General features: G+C 44.4%; 1 protein-coding gene across 2 annotated transcripts in view; it reads right to left on the reverse strand.

Moving 5' to 3' along the window:
• The window catches only part of Gpc6 (glypican 6), a 1,063,315-nt gene that overhangs the window by 72,390 nt on the left and 975,838 nt on the right, over positions 1–15,087 (reverse strand). Inside the window, exon 7 of one of the 2 annotated variants that reach the window (XM_028868307.2) lies at positions 14,415–14,444. The exons of the other annotated variant lie outside the window; for it this stretch is intronic. Within the exon in view, the coding sequence (XP_028724140.1) occupies positions 14,415–14,444 (30 nt within the window). The remainder of the gene's footprint in view (positions 1–14,414; positions 14,445–15,087) is intronic. 2 annotated transcript variants of the gene reach the window in all.

A 15,087-nucleotide genomic window follows, 5' to 3' on the forward strand; every position in this document is an offset into this window, starting at 1 on the left:
TTTTTAATGCTTTGCTTTTGCTGTAGGAAATGAACCGCGCTACAAAAACACCTCGGTTCTTGTGTTGTGGCCTAGAATTTCAGGGAAGAAGCTCCAGCTGTGAGGTAGCCACAGGGTGGGAAACGTGGAGCTGGAGAGAAGAGGGGAAGGGGAGCAGGGGGCCCCCAGAGCCAAGCTGATGGAAACATCTGTGATGAGGTGCTGGGTAATTAATCATCTCTGCGAGATTCCAGCAGTCCCCAGGTCCCGCGCACGAGGCAGTTTGTGACCCAGGGGACAGCAGCATCACAAACACTGCCAACACAACTGTTGCAGCTACCCAAGCAGCCTGGCCCGGCAGAAGCCGTTGGGTCCGGTTTCTGTAATGATTCTGTGTGAAGAAACACCCGAGGAGTGCCCCAGAAGGCCAGAGTCCCACATTCGGACTGAGAGTGTTTGCTGTCTCACGTTCGAGGAGGTGGCGTCCAAACTGCAAGCCTGACTCCGCTGTGAGAATGAGATTGTTGATAAAACAGCGTGGGAGCCCAGGAAGACGCCCCTTTCCCATGCTGGTGCTTGTAGTGGGTCTCGTGGGAGGGAGGGGGAGGGACTGAGCGGTTGTGGTGACTCATAAAAGCCTGTGTGCTTGCAAGATGAGAACAAGAACTCTTCATCACTTCTGCCCCCTCTCCTGCCCTTTTACCTAGGAGAGGAAAGGTTAGGGGACTCACTGGAAGGCCTTATGCCTTAATCTACATTTTTAACAGAAGAGAACATGTAGGACAGGGGTTAACTGAAAATGTGTCCTTGAAAAAGACAGCAGCTGCAGTTGACTGATTGCAAGGATCTACCATCCTGTGACAGGAGAGGAGGCTCACACGTGTGTGTGTGTGTGTGTGTGTGTGTGTGTGTGTGTGTGTGTGTGTGCATATGTATGTGTGTGAGTGTGTTTATGTGAGTGTGTGAGAGTGTATAAGCGCATGTGCACTTGTGGGTGCAGGTGCCTGCAGAGGTCAGCAGGAGCATCAGATCCTTGGGAACTAGAGTTCCAGGTGGTTGTCAGCTTCCCATCATGGATCACAGGAACCGTGCTCAGGTGCTCTTAGCTGTGAGCCGTTTCTCCAGTCCCCAAAGCATCCATTTTCTTTGTAACAAAGAATAGTGAACACAAGTTTGATTTTACTTGTCTTTTGTTTATTTTTTCCTTTATAATATTATGGCTTCTCCTAATTCTGAAATATGTATTATTTCAGTATATATTAATATAGATACATGCCACACATACTTCCAAAATCCCTGATTTTAGCAGAAGAAAAACAGAATAAAAATGTGTTTTACAATCAGCATGGCACTGTTTAAGATTTTATTACTAGGTCTATCATCAGACTACAAGTTGAAAGGCAAAGAACTTATTTTGACTCTGAGCTGGTGTGATCTGGAGATCTGTCATTTTATTTCTGGATCCTGGGAAAGTAAGGCTATTAGTCTGAAGTGAGCATCAGCCCCTTCCAAATGCAGAACATATGCTCTGGATTGTTCTCCCCAGGGGCTCTGACCAATGGGCATGGCCAGCTCACTGCTGTCTCCCTCTGTTCCTCTTGTGACCATCTTGAGGGAGGAGACACATTTGTGGTGAGCAAAAAGCCCATGCCAGGAGCCTGTCATTTCTTGCTCTGTTTCCCAAAACACACAGTTGTGTTCTGAGAGCTGGCATGAGCCAGCCCAAGGCATCAATGTTGCTGGTAACCAAAGCACCACTTGAGTCACTGGCTCAGAAGGGTTGGAAAGGAGCTGACCACAGCTCAAGATAATGAAATCCTTGGCCCACAGAAGACAAACGTATGTAAGAACGGTTTCAACCCAAAGCCAGTAATCCTGCAGGGCCGTTCAGATTCTCATGGGCATTCTAAATTACTGGGCTGAAAACCTCTTATCACTTTCAATCAATAGACCTATGGCTATTACTCCTAATCCACAATTTAGAAAAAAAAAAAAAGGGAGGGGTCTGATAATACTAGGAAGCACCCCCAAGCGGATGCTTTGAATCCGGAGGCTCACAGTAAGCAGCCTTTGCGAACAGGTCAACAATTTAAGGATAAGCAAACTTAGAGAGCTGGGAACACTCCCAGCAGCCACTGGCATCCCCCCCCCACCCCCCACCCCCCGTGTCTCACTGTCCCCAAGATCCTTTCTCTGCTCTCCTTCAGCTGGACAAGACCGGGAGAGTGCTCTTTCCCAGGCTCTGTCTTCTACAGAGTGAAGTTACTCCAGGCTCTAAGACTAGCCCTGGGCTCGGGAAGGCAAACCCCACATTTTCTGCTTTCCTTTCTCTCTTTCTTGGCTAATCAAAGCTTCCGGGAGCACCAGGCCACAGCACACAACCGCAGCAAACCTATCACAGCGCCTTGTCGCCTCTAGGTTGACCTTCGGTAATGGTAGACGGATCACAGACCCCATAGGCATGCTGCATTAGGCTTTCGGGAATGGAAACCAGCCCTGAGAATCTCCTCATGGCCGACACCAAGTGACAGCAGGTTCTGGCTGCTTCCAGCTCTGAAAGTGAGGCAGTATGTGCAAACCATCTGTCTGTCCTGAAGGGGTCCACAAACACGTAGCCTCGGTCTCAGGACTTGTTGCTCTACAATAGCCTGGGAGGCAAACCCTGCCGCAGCCTGGACTCTGTTCTGTTTTGTAGGACAGACAGACAGATAGGAGAATTCACTGGACATAAATCCAGAAGAAGTGAGCAGCCTGGGTTCTTACTCTGGCTTCTTTGTCTCTTGTCCTTGTGCCTTTAGTCTGAATGTTATGCTTCTGTCCCCGTATTTTAAAAGGAGGGAGGTCAAAGTGGGGGGAAGTAAAAATAGCTGCAAGATTTTTCTTCTTGTTGTCAGTCCTGTAGTCAAATCTGCTTTCGGAGCACAGATCATTGTGCAGGCAAATTACAGTCAGAGACATGTCCCTGGTGATCACCTTCAAGGGATTTTTTTTTAAAAAAAGAGCTATTTCAAATGCATTTCACCTTCATACTCATTTCTGTCACCTAATTTGTGTTTTCTCATATCACCCGCCGGTACTTCTGCCTAGCCTGGCTCGAACGTGTTTTAAAAGCCTCTCTGCAGCAGTGCTGGGCAGTGACGTGAGGCCACAGGCATGCACTTTGCTCTCAGCAATGAGTCCCTGGTCTCCTTAGATGCCATCGTTTAGCAGCGTCCTTCCTGAGTTCTTTCACAGAACCCGAGTCCCTTATCAGCTTGTCAAATGTGCACCCCGGGACATTCCACCAGCTTGCTCTGTGGCTGTGTCTTCGAGAGGCTTTGTTCTTAACTTTATTTGACAACAGAGTGGGAAGCCAGCATCCGCTGGCTCCCATTTTCTACGTGTCCTCAGTGACCGGCCCACCTGCACCCGGTTTGAGCAGCCCATCCTCACTGCTGAAGCATGAAGCCTAACAAGACACTGTACAGAGCAAGGGTTGGGATAGAAGAGTTTATCTGCAGGCTAGCCTTAAACTTACTTCCCTCACATGCCTGAACCTTTTCAATTGAATGCTGTTAGTAACTGCCGACAATCTACTATTGTTTGTAGCACGAAAACTTAAAAGTTCTTATTAGTAGAAACAACCTGGAGCCGGGTATTGGGGTGAATGCTGGAAGATCAGAGAAGCAGAACAAGCCACAACTACCTCACCTTGCCAGTTCCTCAGCTGATCCTGTTTCCTCGGACTGGAAGCCTCTGTGTCCTTATCCAGAATGAATCTCAGCTGAACTGCTGCTCGAAAGCCTAAAAGCTTAATCAGGCTATAGTTCCTCATCCTCATGCCTTAAATACCTTTCTGCCTCCTGCTATTACTTCCTGGGATTAAAGGCTCACTTCCTGGCATTAAAGGTGTGAGTCACCATGCCTGGCTGTTTCCAGTGTGGCTTTAAACTCACAGAGATCCAGATGGATCTCTGCCTCCCAAGTGATAGGATTAAAGGTGTGTGTGCCACCATTTTCTGGCCTCTATATCTAATGGTTGTTCTGTTCTCTGACCCCAGATAAGTTTATTAGGGTGCACAATATTTTGGGGAACACAATAACAGCACGATTGTTATCCCTGCTAACACTGGCTCAGCAAGGATGTAAAGCTTACTCCTGAAGCAGCCACATCACAGATATTTGACAAATGTTTCACAAGTCAGAAAATGAGACAAGATTAAGAAATCCCTTAGCTACCACATGGCCGTAACGTGTCATTCTGCTCTTCTAACCTAGGCCGGGGGACACAGCTACAGGTGTGCTTCTGCCAATGCGGGGCAGGATCTTCACACGGGGTGAGGAAGGGCTGATAAGGGGACAGCAGTGCCCAACTGTGTGGTGTCTTTTCAGTCTTCGAGTTCTCGTCTGGAGCTCACAGCAGCAGGTGCGATGAGACCAAATACAGCTTTGATTCTCTTCCTGTCTCAGGCCGGCAGAGAAAGAATGAATGAAAGAAATGGAGTACACTTGGGTGCCATACCAGCCTACCCGGCAGACCTATGTGGTAGTCGGTTCTGTGGTAACCACTTTACAAGGGGGGAAAGGCTGGTTTGGCCTCACGGTTTCAGAGGCAGAGTGGTTGCTTGGCCCTTCTGTTTTCGGCTGTGGAGGCACAGAACATCATAGATTAAGGGTGTGGCAGAGAAGGCTGCCAGGAAGGAGAGGGAGAACAGGAGGGAGGGAGAGAAAGGGATGGAAGGACAGATGTGACGCTGGGGTGCTAACGCTCCAGTCAAGGGCACAGCTGAACTTCCTATGTTCCTTTCACTATATCCCACTTCCCATAGGCTCCCCCACCTCCCAGGAACACCACAAGTTGGTGGCTAACCCTTTGGCATACGGGTCTTTGAGGAACAGTAAAGTCCCAAACCGCAACAGCATGTATTAGGAGCCAGGAGCCACACCAGTCCATGAGGTCCAGAATTCTGGTTGAGGCAGTGTTGAGGGGTCTATGGGAGAGATTTGCAGCTTCAGATGTGGAAGTGCTTGCTCCACAATGCCCAGCAGAATGTAGTCTTGAGCTAAAATATGAGGGTGGTACCAGGAGCTGAAAAGTCCCCATGGCCTGGTGACATCAGAACACTAGCTCAAGTGTTCCTCAGGCTTCTGTCTACACTTTTGTCAATAAAGCCACTGTGCTTTGGTTGTATAAAACAGCAAACACCACTGTGTACAGTCCACTACTGACAGTGACTGTAAACAGTTACACTTCTTGCTGGGTTATGTATTCGCTGTACAGTGTTTAGTTTTTAAATTATTATTTAGAGTGTGCTTTAAAAGCTTACACATAGCATTTCCTGTAACATACTATGTCCTGTGAGGTCAAGTGGCATCTTGTGTTCAGTGTGCATCATTTTTGCCTCCAAAGGTCCTGTGAAGTGGCTGGACTAAGCCATCTGAGACTGAGTACACACACTCTGTGATGCCCACCCAAGACCAGAATCACCTCAGGAGGTATTTTTCAGAAGACACCCCAGTTGTTACGTGACACAAAACTGTACTATGAAAAGTGCACTTGAACTAGGTTGAAATAGTAATTGACATGCCCCACACAAGCAACTGAATATCATCGCCGAAGGAGTGTTCCTCAATGACTCCCATCACCCTGTATCCCAGAGTTGACTGCTTAGTTTCTGTTTGCAGTTGCAAACAGTTGGTCCAGGTTGGTAAGTCTATGGAGCTGAGCCTTTCCAGGTGCCAACATAAAAATGTCATGAATGGTCTACTTGGGTTTACTTTGGTGAAGGCTCTTTGCAAGGAGTGGCATCTTTTATTTAGAATTTGCTGTAGGAGAAACCTACCAGCAATGAGTTCTGGAGGTATTGTGTGTGTGTGGTGTGAGTGTGTGTGTGTGTGTGTGTGTGTGTGTGTGTGTGTGTGTGTGTGTACCCAGCAAGGAGGAGGTGTTCTCTCTGTGTGTACCCAGAAGCCTGGGTCTTATTTGCGAGACCTTGTTCCCGTGAAGGACTTGGGTCAAGAGGCTCAAGCTTGGCCGCATTGGAGCCACAGAGTTGGGGCTGTGGAATTTGTTGGTCAAGAACTCATGTAGGTCCCTAGAATACTGTGAGCCAACAGCACCAACTGCCCTGTAGCTCACTAGAACAGCGCTTTCTAAAAAATTATCAGAAACAGAGGACCCAAGTAATAATTATTACAACGCTCTGAATGAAGAATGGTTAACACTTCATTAGGTCTAAAGATCTTGACACGTTCCTAGTGAAGGAAGTTACCACGTGTAAACGTGTGTGTGTGTGTGTGTGTGTGTGTGTGTGTGTGTGTATGTGTGTGTGTGTTTCTGTGTTTGTATAAGTGTGTTTCTACGCATTTCTTGGGAAATATAGAAAACTGGATCTCCTGACAGCTCTGCCTACTAAAATCAACTAACACTACTACATAAAATATAGAAATTGTATTTTTAAGGAGTCAAATAGTTGGCAAGAAAGAAACCTTCAAAGTCATAAAGCTAGGTAAAAGTGGGACTCCATACTCGGCATAAGAACACCAAGGCTGGCTTCTGCCAGAAGGACATTCCTCAGACCTGGATGCCTTAAGCTTTGCTTTTAATCCGTCTGTAGGCTGAGTAAAGGACCGAAGACTAAAGTAAGGCTTTCGGTGATGAGCCTGCACCAGTGCCCGATAAAAACTATGGGGGTCTACGGGGAACCCTCAGGGTGAGCATGAAGTAGACAGAACCTTCAGCACAGGTCAAAAAAGAATTTCTACCGATTGCCCAAGGAATATGTACACACACACACACACACACACACACACACACACACACACACAGTTGGAATACAAAGAAATGAAGTACTACTCTTGAGAATCTGCATAACTACTAGACAAGATCAGTAAACTCTTCAACACTCAAAGTACAAACTTAAGTGTAAAGGAAATGGAAGACACAGAATCGGGAACATGAGAAACAGCAAGATGTTAAAGCCAGCATACTTGAAAGGAAGAAATAAACGTCAGAAATCAACAATCAAATCAATGTACACAGATGGATTAAGTGGGACATTACGTATCATGGGAGAAAGCTTTAATCAGCTGAGAAAGGGAGTGAAATAAATGATTCTCATCATAACAGGAGACCAAGAAAGGTTAAGAGTCTGGAGAACACAGTGAGAGCATAGGCCATGTCTTAAGAAGTAAGAACAAAGACAGAAAATGAAGTATGTTGAAACAATATTTGAAAAGACAATGACTTTGAATTTTCCAGAGCAATGAAAAGAATAATCAGATTCAGAAATATTTAGTATATCAGTATACTCAGTATATTTATGTATATATCAGTATACTCAGTGTATTCAATAAAATTCAGTATATTGTGAGGAAAATGAGCAAAAAGTTTACATATACACTTATAGTACAACTGTAGCAAAAGATCTCAGAGAAGGAAAACTTAAAAATTTAAACTATATTGTGCACGCGCGTGGTTTGTGTGTGTGGTTTTTTTTGTGTGTGTGTGGTTTGTGTGTGTGTGGTTTGTGTGTGTGTGGTTTGTGTGTGTGTGTGGTTTGTGTGTGTGTGTGTATGTGTGTGGTTTGTGTGTGTGTGGTTTGTGTGTGTGTGGTTTGTGTGTGTGTGTGTGTGGTTTGTGTGTGTATATGTGTGTGTGTGTATGGTTTGTGTGTGTGTGTGGTTTGTGTGTGTGTGTGGTTTGTGTGTGGTTTGTATGTGTGCAGGACAGAGGACAACTTGCTGGAGCAAGCTTCCTGCTCCCACCATGTGGACCTCAGGCACTGAACACAGGCCTCGTCTCTAACTGCTGAGTCGTCTCACCACACTTTTTAAACGGAAGTATAAAAAGCTATAGCTGTGTTCCCTTTACTAAGAAGCCTGCACCAACAAGAGGATGAGGACTCCTAAGCAGCATCTTGTTCTTGAGAACAGGTGTAAAGAGAAGGTTTGATTTTCCCAAGTAACATGTGTCTTGCTCTACCGACAGCCTCTGGGTCTTGGCATTTTATGTGAGATCAATTAAAGCAGTTTGTTGTCTCTATTTCTTCCCAGGGCTGTTGCAGCTCCTGCCCCTTTCCCTAGCACTCAGAGAGCTAGGAAAGAAACACAGGAAGTACTCATCTTTTCAAGCCAGTAGATGAGTATATTTCACAGAAATGAATGCCAGCTCCTTTGGGGGAGTTTTCTGAGGTCAAAATCCTTTAGAATAAAATTTACAAAGTCATCGGTTTCCTGCCTCATTACACATAAATAATTTATGAATTTGTATTGTAATTTTTCTCCCAGTAGGATCAAAGCTCTCAGATTTTGCAAATGGCTCCGCGCAGAAGCCAGAGACGCACACATTCCCTCGACTGTTCACTGCAATCGATACGTTTGCTGTTGCTGTCAGCTGCTGCAATTTCCCTGATTAACCTGTAAAAAGTATTCTCCTTCATGAACACTGCATAGAAATAAACTGGTACTGGAAGAGGAGACCAGGGCAAGTTCCAGAACACAGCTTCTCAGTCATTTTAAATGATGATGTATGAAAGGGAGAGAAAGAGGGAACAATTTGATTTGTTTCAACAAGGTTGACCCAGAAAGGGGAGAAGCAGAAAAACTGCTCCGCCTAAGCAGACATGACACAGAGTCATAAAAGACAGGCACCCGGGGTCTGCAATGGGGAAGCCGCGTTGAAAGTATGCATTGTCTGGATCCAGAAGATGCTTAAACGCCAGTAATAAACACGTCCAGGCTCACCCTGTGTCCCTGCTGCCACTCCCCTCCTACTCCTCGGCGGTGGCTCTACATCCTTCTTTGAGTCACTAACATCAGCTATGGGGTGAGATGTCTATGCCGAGGCCGAGTCAGGACTGAATTCCAAGTTCAGAGGGACTTCATAAGCAGCTGATGCTCAGATGGCCACTGGATTTAGACAGAGCTGCTGCTGTGCTGGAACAGCGCACACACTTCCTATTTTTGCCAGTACTGGAGACTGAACTCCAGATTGTGTACCTGCTGGGAAAGACAAGCCGTCTACAACCGAGTTATACCCCTGGCTCCCCATTTTTTTTTTCATGCTCATTCTTTCAGAAGCACATGAAAGGATCAGTCCATTGCATGCCAATCATTATGGCATGTTCTGATTGAAATTATAGTTAATTGTATTCTTGTTTTCCATGGATTCATGAGCTCTGACTCTGTCAGGTTGGAGCCAACAAATACTTCTTGACTGAACCAGTGACTGATTACTCCGTGTGTGTGCGTTTCCAGTGCAAGGCTTGCCTTAGGGAGTGAGGATAACAAAGCAGATGGCCAGTTTAAAAATCTTGACTTTTTAGGGGCGTAGGGAAGTTGGAGGGGAGGGAGTAGGGAGTGGTCCTGATGACCCACTATGCATGTGTGAAAATATCAGTACATTTTTTTAAAAGAAGAAAAAAATCTCGATGGTGTCATCACCAACATGTCTATTTTGTATCTGTATGAGATATACACCAATATCCGTCACTAACTTTTGGAAGACTGCCCTGGTTACATGACTCACTTTGGCCAATTAGATATGACTGAGGTGATGCATTCCTTCCAGATGGAGACATTAACAGCTACTGTTCTTACATAGCCAAGTTCTCCAGCTAGTGTGATATATGAAGAGCTATTAACAGCTTCTCTGTCCCCCAGGGGCCTGAAGGAAGGGTGCTGCAGACCCACAGGCAACCAGCGGGCCTTTGACATGAATAAGAAATCAACGTGTTAGACTGCGCACCACTGTGGGCTCTTCTTAGAGGCAGCTCTGCTTCTGTTGTTGCTGACCATCTAGATTAAGATGGCACTGAAAACCGTTCTAAAGCTATCACACACATGCAGACACTCTCCCCAAGTTTCGTAAGCTTATAATAGTGGAGTTGCCTCTGCTCATGGGTCACTCCATTTCTGTCAACCCGGCTTCCATTTTCTAATAGCTTGGACAGTCTTCAAGTTGTAAGAAAATATCCGTGGAATGAGGTTTTTGATGAAAATGACCGTGGATGAGCTTAAGTGATAGAATTACTACATATTGTAGATATCTCTCTACCTTTAACTTTTATGAATTAGGAAAGTGAATTTTCACTCAAGTGGTCTTCTTTTCATTCGGTTTTTCTCTACAATGTTTATGCCTGAGGTTTATTGCCAGCAGTAAAGAGTGTCCACGTATGTTATGGGAATAGCCAAATTCCCAATGCTTTAAAATGTATTCTATGGGCCCTAGAGTCAGGTAAAAGCTGATTGATTATACAGCAAATATATCAGAGCTAGTAGTTATGAAATATCCCATTTCTTAGCTCTGTCTCTCAGAAGCATGAACATCACATTGGGGAGTTGTGGAGCAAATGCCTCAGACAGCTTGGAAGAAAAATTACTGCGGGTTTTCCATGACAAGAAAAAGGTCTGGAAGCTGAGCAATATTTAATGAAGAGGCCCATATCAACTGACATGTCACATGAACAAACACTTAATCTAGGCAGTTTAGTGTGACTTGCTTGTTAAGTTTTTTTTGATCAGTTGACTGAAACACCAGTTTCATTTCTTGATAAAAGAAGATTCTGGAAATGAGTAGGCAGATGGACTTCTTCATTTGACTAGTTTATAACTGACAGCAAAGTTTCCGTTTAATTTGCTCAAGACTCGGGTAGAGAGTTCTCATGTGTGTGTGAGAGAAAATGAGCTGCTAGACATGGCCTATGCCCAGGATGCTGCAGATGTTTAATGTATTCCATTTACATATTTTGTCGATAATTATTCATTTGTTAATATTCCTTCTCCATTCTGTTTGGTGTAGTCTATCCTAGATTATGAAATCAAATTCCTATCTACTGTGTGCTAATGGTTCAGGAAGCCCTATGCCACCTACTGTTCCCTGGAGGAGACAGAGCATATATAACTGACATCAAAAGCAATGTCTTTGGTGAGCAGTAACCCTCCCTGGTTGATGACGCCAGCACTCACATCTCCCTGTGAAGTAGATCTTATGTGGCAGGGAGTTTTACTAAGTGCTGTGCAACAGCGAAGAATTCAATGCACACATGTGTGGATTGATTGGAAGTATAGAATGCATCAATTTGGATTTTAGCTGAAGTCTAGGAATTCTGAAAGAAACTTCAAAGTCTGAAGCGGAAAGTAAATATATTGACAGCCTATAAAATAGACCCGGATCCACAGTAGTCCTGTTTAAGTCTGAGCCTGGAGCATTTCATTTTAATGACATGAAGATCACCAAAGTTTTTACTGAAGTGTTTATGAGGTTGGAGGGAGTGTTTAACAGAGTTGAACAGATTTTTTTTTTGGTGTGTGTGGGGGAGTAGCTTTTAGATACTCATATCGAATAAAAACTGTAGCATGGTTTTATGCTGCTGTTAGGAGCCATAGGATTCTCTGAACATGTCTTTAAAGCAGCAATGGAGACTACGTACGTATCGTTTCCCAGGAAGTCACTATAGTTAGGTCTCTGAACTGTCTTTCTCCTGGTGGTGTGCAAGCCCACTCAAGGAAAGCCAGCTATTTGTTCTTCTTTGATGTGCCTGAAAGAATGACTTCCCAAGGAGGTGAACAAGACCTTTTCTTGCATCTGTTGGTAGGAGCTGAGGATTCCAGGACAGCAGCCTTCTTTGGTGGATTTCCAGCAGCGCTCACCATTGACTTAGATTTGTGCATCCTTCAAAGCCACAGAATAAGCAGCATATCGTGGAGATAAGTCACCCCTTTTTATGGGTGTCTTCTGAGAGTCCCCACTTGGGCCCAATCAAGTGCAAACCTCCTGAATGGGAAAGGCATTTCTCTGCAGCCTCATGCTGCGTGTGTTGCCAGGAGAACAGCAAGAAACAGGCAGAATAAGTCGGGTGGGTTGGTTTTCATGTATTTTTATTTTCTCTTGGCTTTGAAAGCACACTGCATTTTGCTGCTGTTATTTCCAAGGGTGGAAATGAAACTGGGGTGTCTCAGTGGGGTTTTATAGCAAACAGATAAAGCAGGTTCAGGCAAGACAGGGCAGCTCATGATCCGAAGGGGACTGAGCAGTAGCGGTTTGTTCGCAGGGTGGCTGGGCATGCTTGACTCAGCTGCAGCAGAGACTGCAAGCCATCTAACTTTGACCCATTTATCTTTAGGAAACTAATTAAAGCAGAGAGTCTGCTTTCCTGTTGTTAGGGATGTTTTTCTTCTTCTTATTCAGGCTAAGCAAAGATAGAAGGGTGGGTGAGTGTGTGTGTGTGTGAGTGTGTGTGTGTGTGTGTGTGTGTGAGTGTGTATGTGTGTGTGTGTGTGTGTGTGTGTGTGTGTGTGTGTGTTGGGATAGACAGTAGAAAGATCAGTTCCAACCTAAAGAGAGGGGCTGAACCTCTGGAAAATAAAAGGGTTTCTTAAATCCAGCTTGACACCCTTTTGAAATGCAAAGTGGTGGAGCTCGCCCGGATGCAGACTCCTTTGAGGTGCCAATGAAATGCTGTGGCAATTGGAAATGAACAACTGTTTCCCAATCCTTACAACCCAGGCTTCCTAAATCACATCCAAATGGCCCCAGAGAGGCATGGGAGAACATTTTTTTATGACTATCATTTTACTCTGAAAAAATCAAAGTCCAGAACGTTTGTTGCTGGATTCATTTTGTTTCAAAGCAATATTAAAAAAAAAAAAAAAAATTTAATTGGTGTCCCCCCCCCTGTCTCTCTCCTCTTCCCCGGCTCCCTCCCCCTCCCAATGCTGGAGATTGAACCTTGGACTGTGCACATACTAGGCCAGCACTAATGTTCCTTCCCAGCCCCAACGCACATATCTTGATAGTGTTTTGCCGTTACCCAAGCCTGTATGTGGCATTATTGATAATATGCTTGCTTCCACTAAATACCAATGAACTGAAGAAGATGCAGCTGTTTTTTTTTTTTTTTTTTTTGAAAGATCCTATCAAAACTCGAATTTGGGATTTAAATGTTTGGTGACAGTAAACAAGAGAAGCCCAGCAGATAAGGGGTGCTAGTGTCATTATATTCATCCCAGGACATTGAAGGAAGGTGAGATTCCAGGGCTGAAGTCACAGGGTCACGGTAGCCACTTGCTGAGGAGATCACATGGGCGCATTTGCTGGAACAAATGGTGATCTTGAGGCAGTGTATAGGGAAGAGCAAGTGTGGACTACTTGGCTGGAGCTGTTTTGGCTACTCATTTGGCCAGACTGACAGAAGCCTAACTACCTAGCCATGATTTCCCCTCTCATCCTCTAGTTAATATCAGGAACCCTTGAGTCCTCTGTCCTCCTGTTTCTTCTTCTAGGGCTTCCTTCCTAGGATGTTCCTGTTCTAGATTTAAGTCTTAGGTTCTCTTACCTCATCCAAAGTGCCTTGGGCTAGAACTTGTACCATGGATGGGTGGTTATTCAGCGTGGACAGGTTCTCTTTGAAATAAATGAATTCTAAAGGAAAACTTTCACACAGTACCAGTACCACCTAGGTTAAGGCAGGGGTGGGGTGGAGACAGAGAACACCATTATATCATGGGAGTGCTCATTGAAAAAATAAGTACGCCTCCAGTGACAAACACCCCTTTTCCTGGTCGCAGGACACATGTAGTGTACAGACCTTTGTGAAATTTGTTTTGTTTCAGACAGGATATATAGCCCTAGGCTGGCCTTGGACTCTCTAGATAGCCCGGGTTGGCTTTGAACTGGGATTACAGGTATGTACCAAATTTCTGGCTTAAGGATACAGGTCCTTCTCAAAGAATGTTACCATCATGAAATAGTGAAAACCACATTCTGTCATGTTTTAGTTAATGGGAATAGTCAAGGCAACCTAGAGTTCTCGTCTTCAGGCCTATACAGGCCACTTTCAGATAAAACAATATCCAGTACCCTCTCCCACAATGCTAAGACAACAAACAAACAAACAACAAAACCAAACTAAAACAATGCACCTAGTACATTCAAATAGGAACAACAACAATATATTTTTATATATATATATATATATATATATATATATATATATATAACAGTTTATAGCATAAACTATTTTTAAGCCTTAAATTCTCCATGTCCCTGCTAATGGAAAAATTAGTTCTTTGTGCATGAGAGTCGATGCCGGTTTGTTCTTATTAATAGTGAGGTAATTATTCTCTCAGCACAAGAAGAAAAGGCCAATATAGCCCACTGGGATGGGTGAGTTTTTCAGGCAGATGACAACAGTCTGAACATTAGAATAGAATTTAATCACCCACCAAATGAAGCAGTGCTCCACGAAGATTAGATTGGAAACCTTGCCACTGGAAAGAATACCAAAGCAGTTATGAGCCGTAAATACCAGAGGAGGAAGCAAGTTGACCCCACACAGTGGTCTACTCATACCAGATAAGGGGAAAGGCTGGGGTCAGGGTTAAAAGGGAAGGTAGCATTTCTCAGGAATGTTCTAGACAAATGGGATGAACAAAAGAATGAGACCAGTGCTTACACTATGCTGCATGGTCCTCCACACAGTCCTCTGGGAAGCAAGAGGAAAACAAATTCAAAAGAAGAAGAAAAAGAGATTATTTTATACATCATAGCACAGCAAAAGGCATATTAGATTCATCGGTTGGCTGACACTCCATCTACCCTGCCCACATTCCTAGTTTCTTGGAGAATAACCAGGAAATCTTGACAACCAGGACAAGGTGAGATACTTACTGGAGTTGCTTTGGATTAAATCATCACGGCTTGATGAGTTAACTTCCAAGTCTTTTTTTTTTTTTTTAAAGGTTGACTTTTATAAATTGCATTTCTCTAAGGGCTGTAATTTAGAGTTCAGACTTGCCCTAATGAAAGAGCTGCTGAGGGTAACAGGCAGTCTCTGCCTTAGTACACCGAGTGAGCACATTGTACTCTAATTTTCAGAGTTCTTCATCTAATTGCCTTTCAGGAGATGATGCCCAACACCTCTCTGTGCTCAGACCTGAGAACTCTAGTGACTTCATGCTGAATTAGTTTTGCACCTGATGTTTCCAGTGAGTGGGAACTTTCTAGACTCATAGCCTTCCATCAAGGTATTTCAGAGAATCCGCAGAGGATAAATTTATGAAAAGGATAAAAGAACCAATCCTCTTCAGAGTGCAAATAATGACCTCTGGCCCACTTAACTGGAAACC

Source organism: Peromyscus leucopus, chromosome 9 (assembly GCF_004664715.2).
Source record: "Peromyscus leucopus breed LL Stock chromosome 9, UCI_PerLeu_2.1, whole genome shotgun sequence".
NCBI lineage: Eukaryota > Metazoa > Chordata > Mammalia > Rodentia > Cricetidae > Peromyscus > Peromyscus leucopus.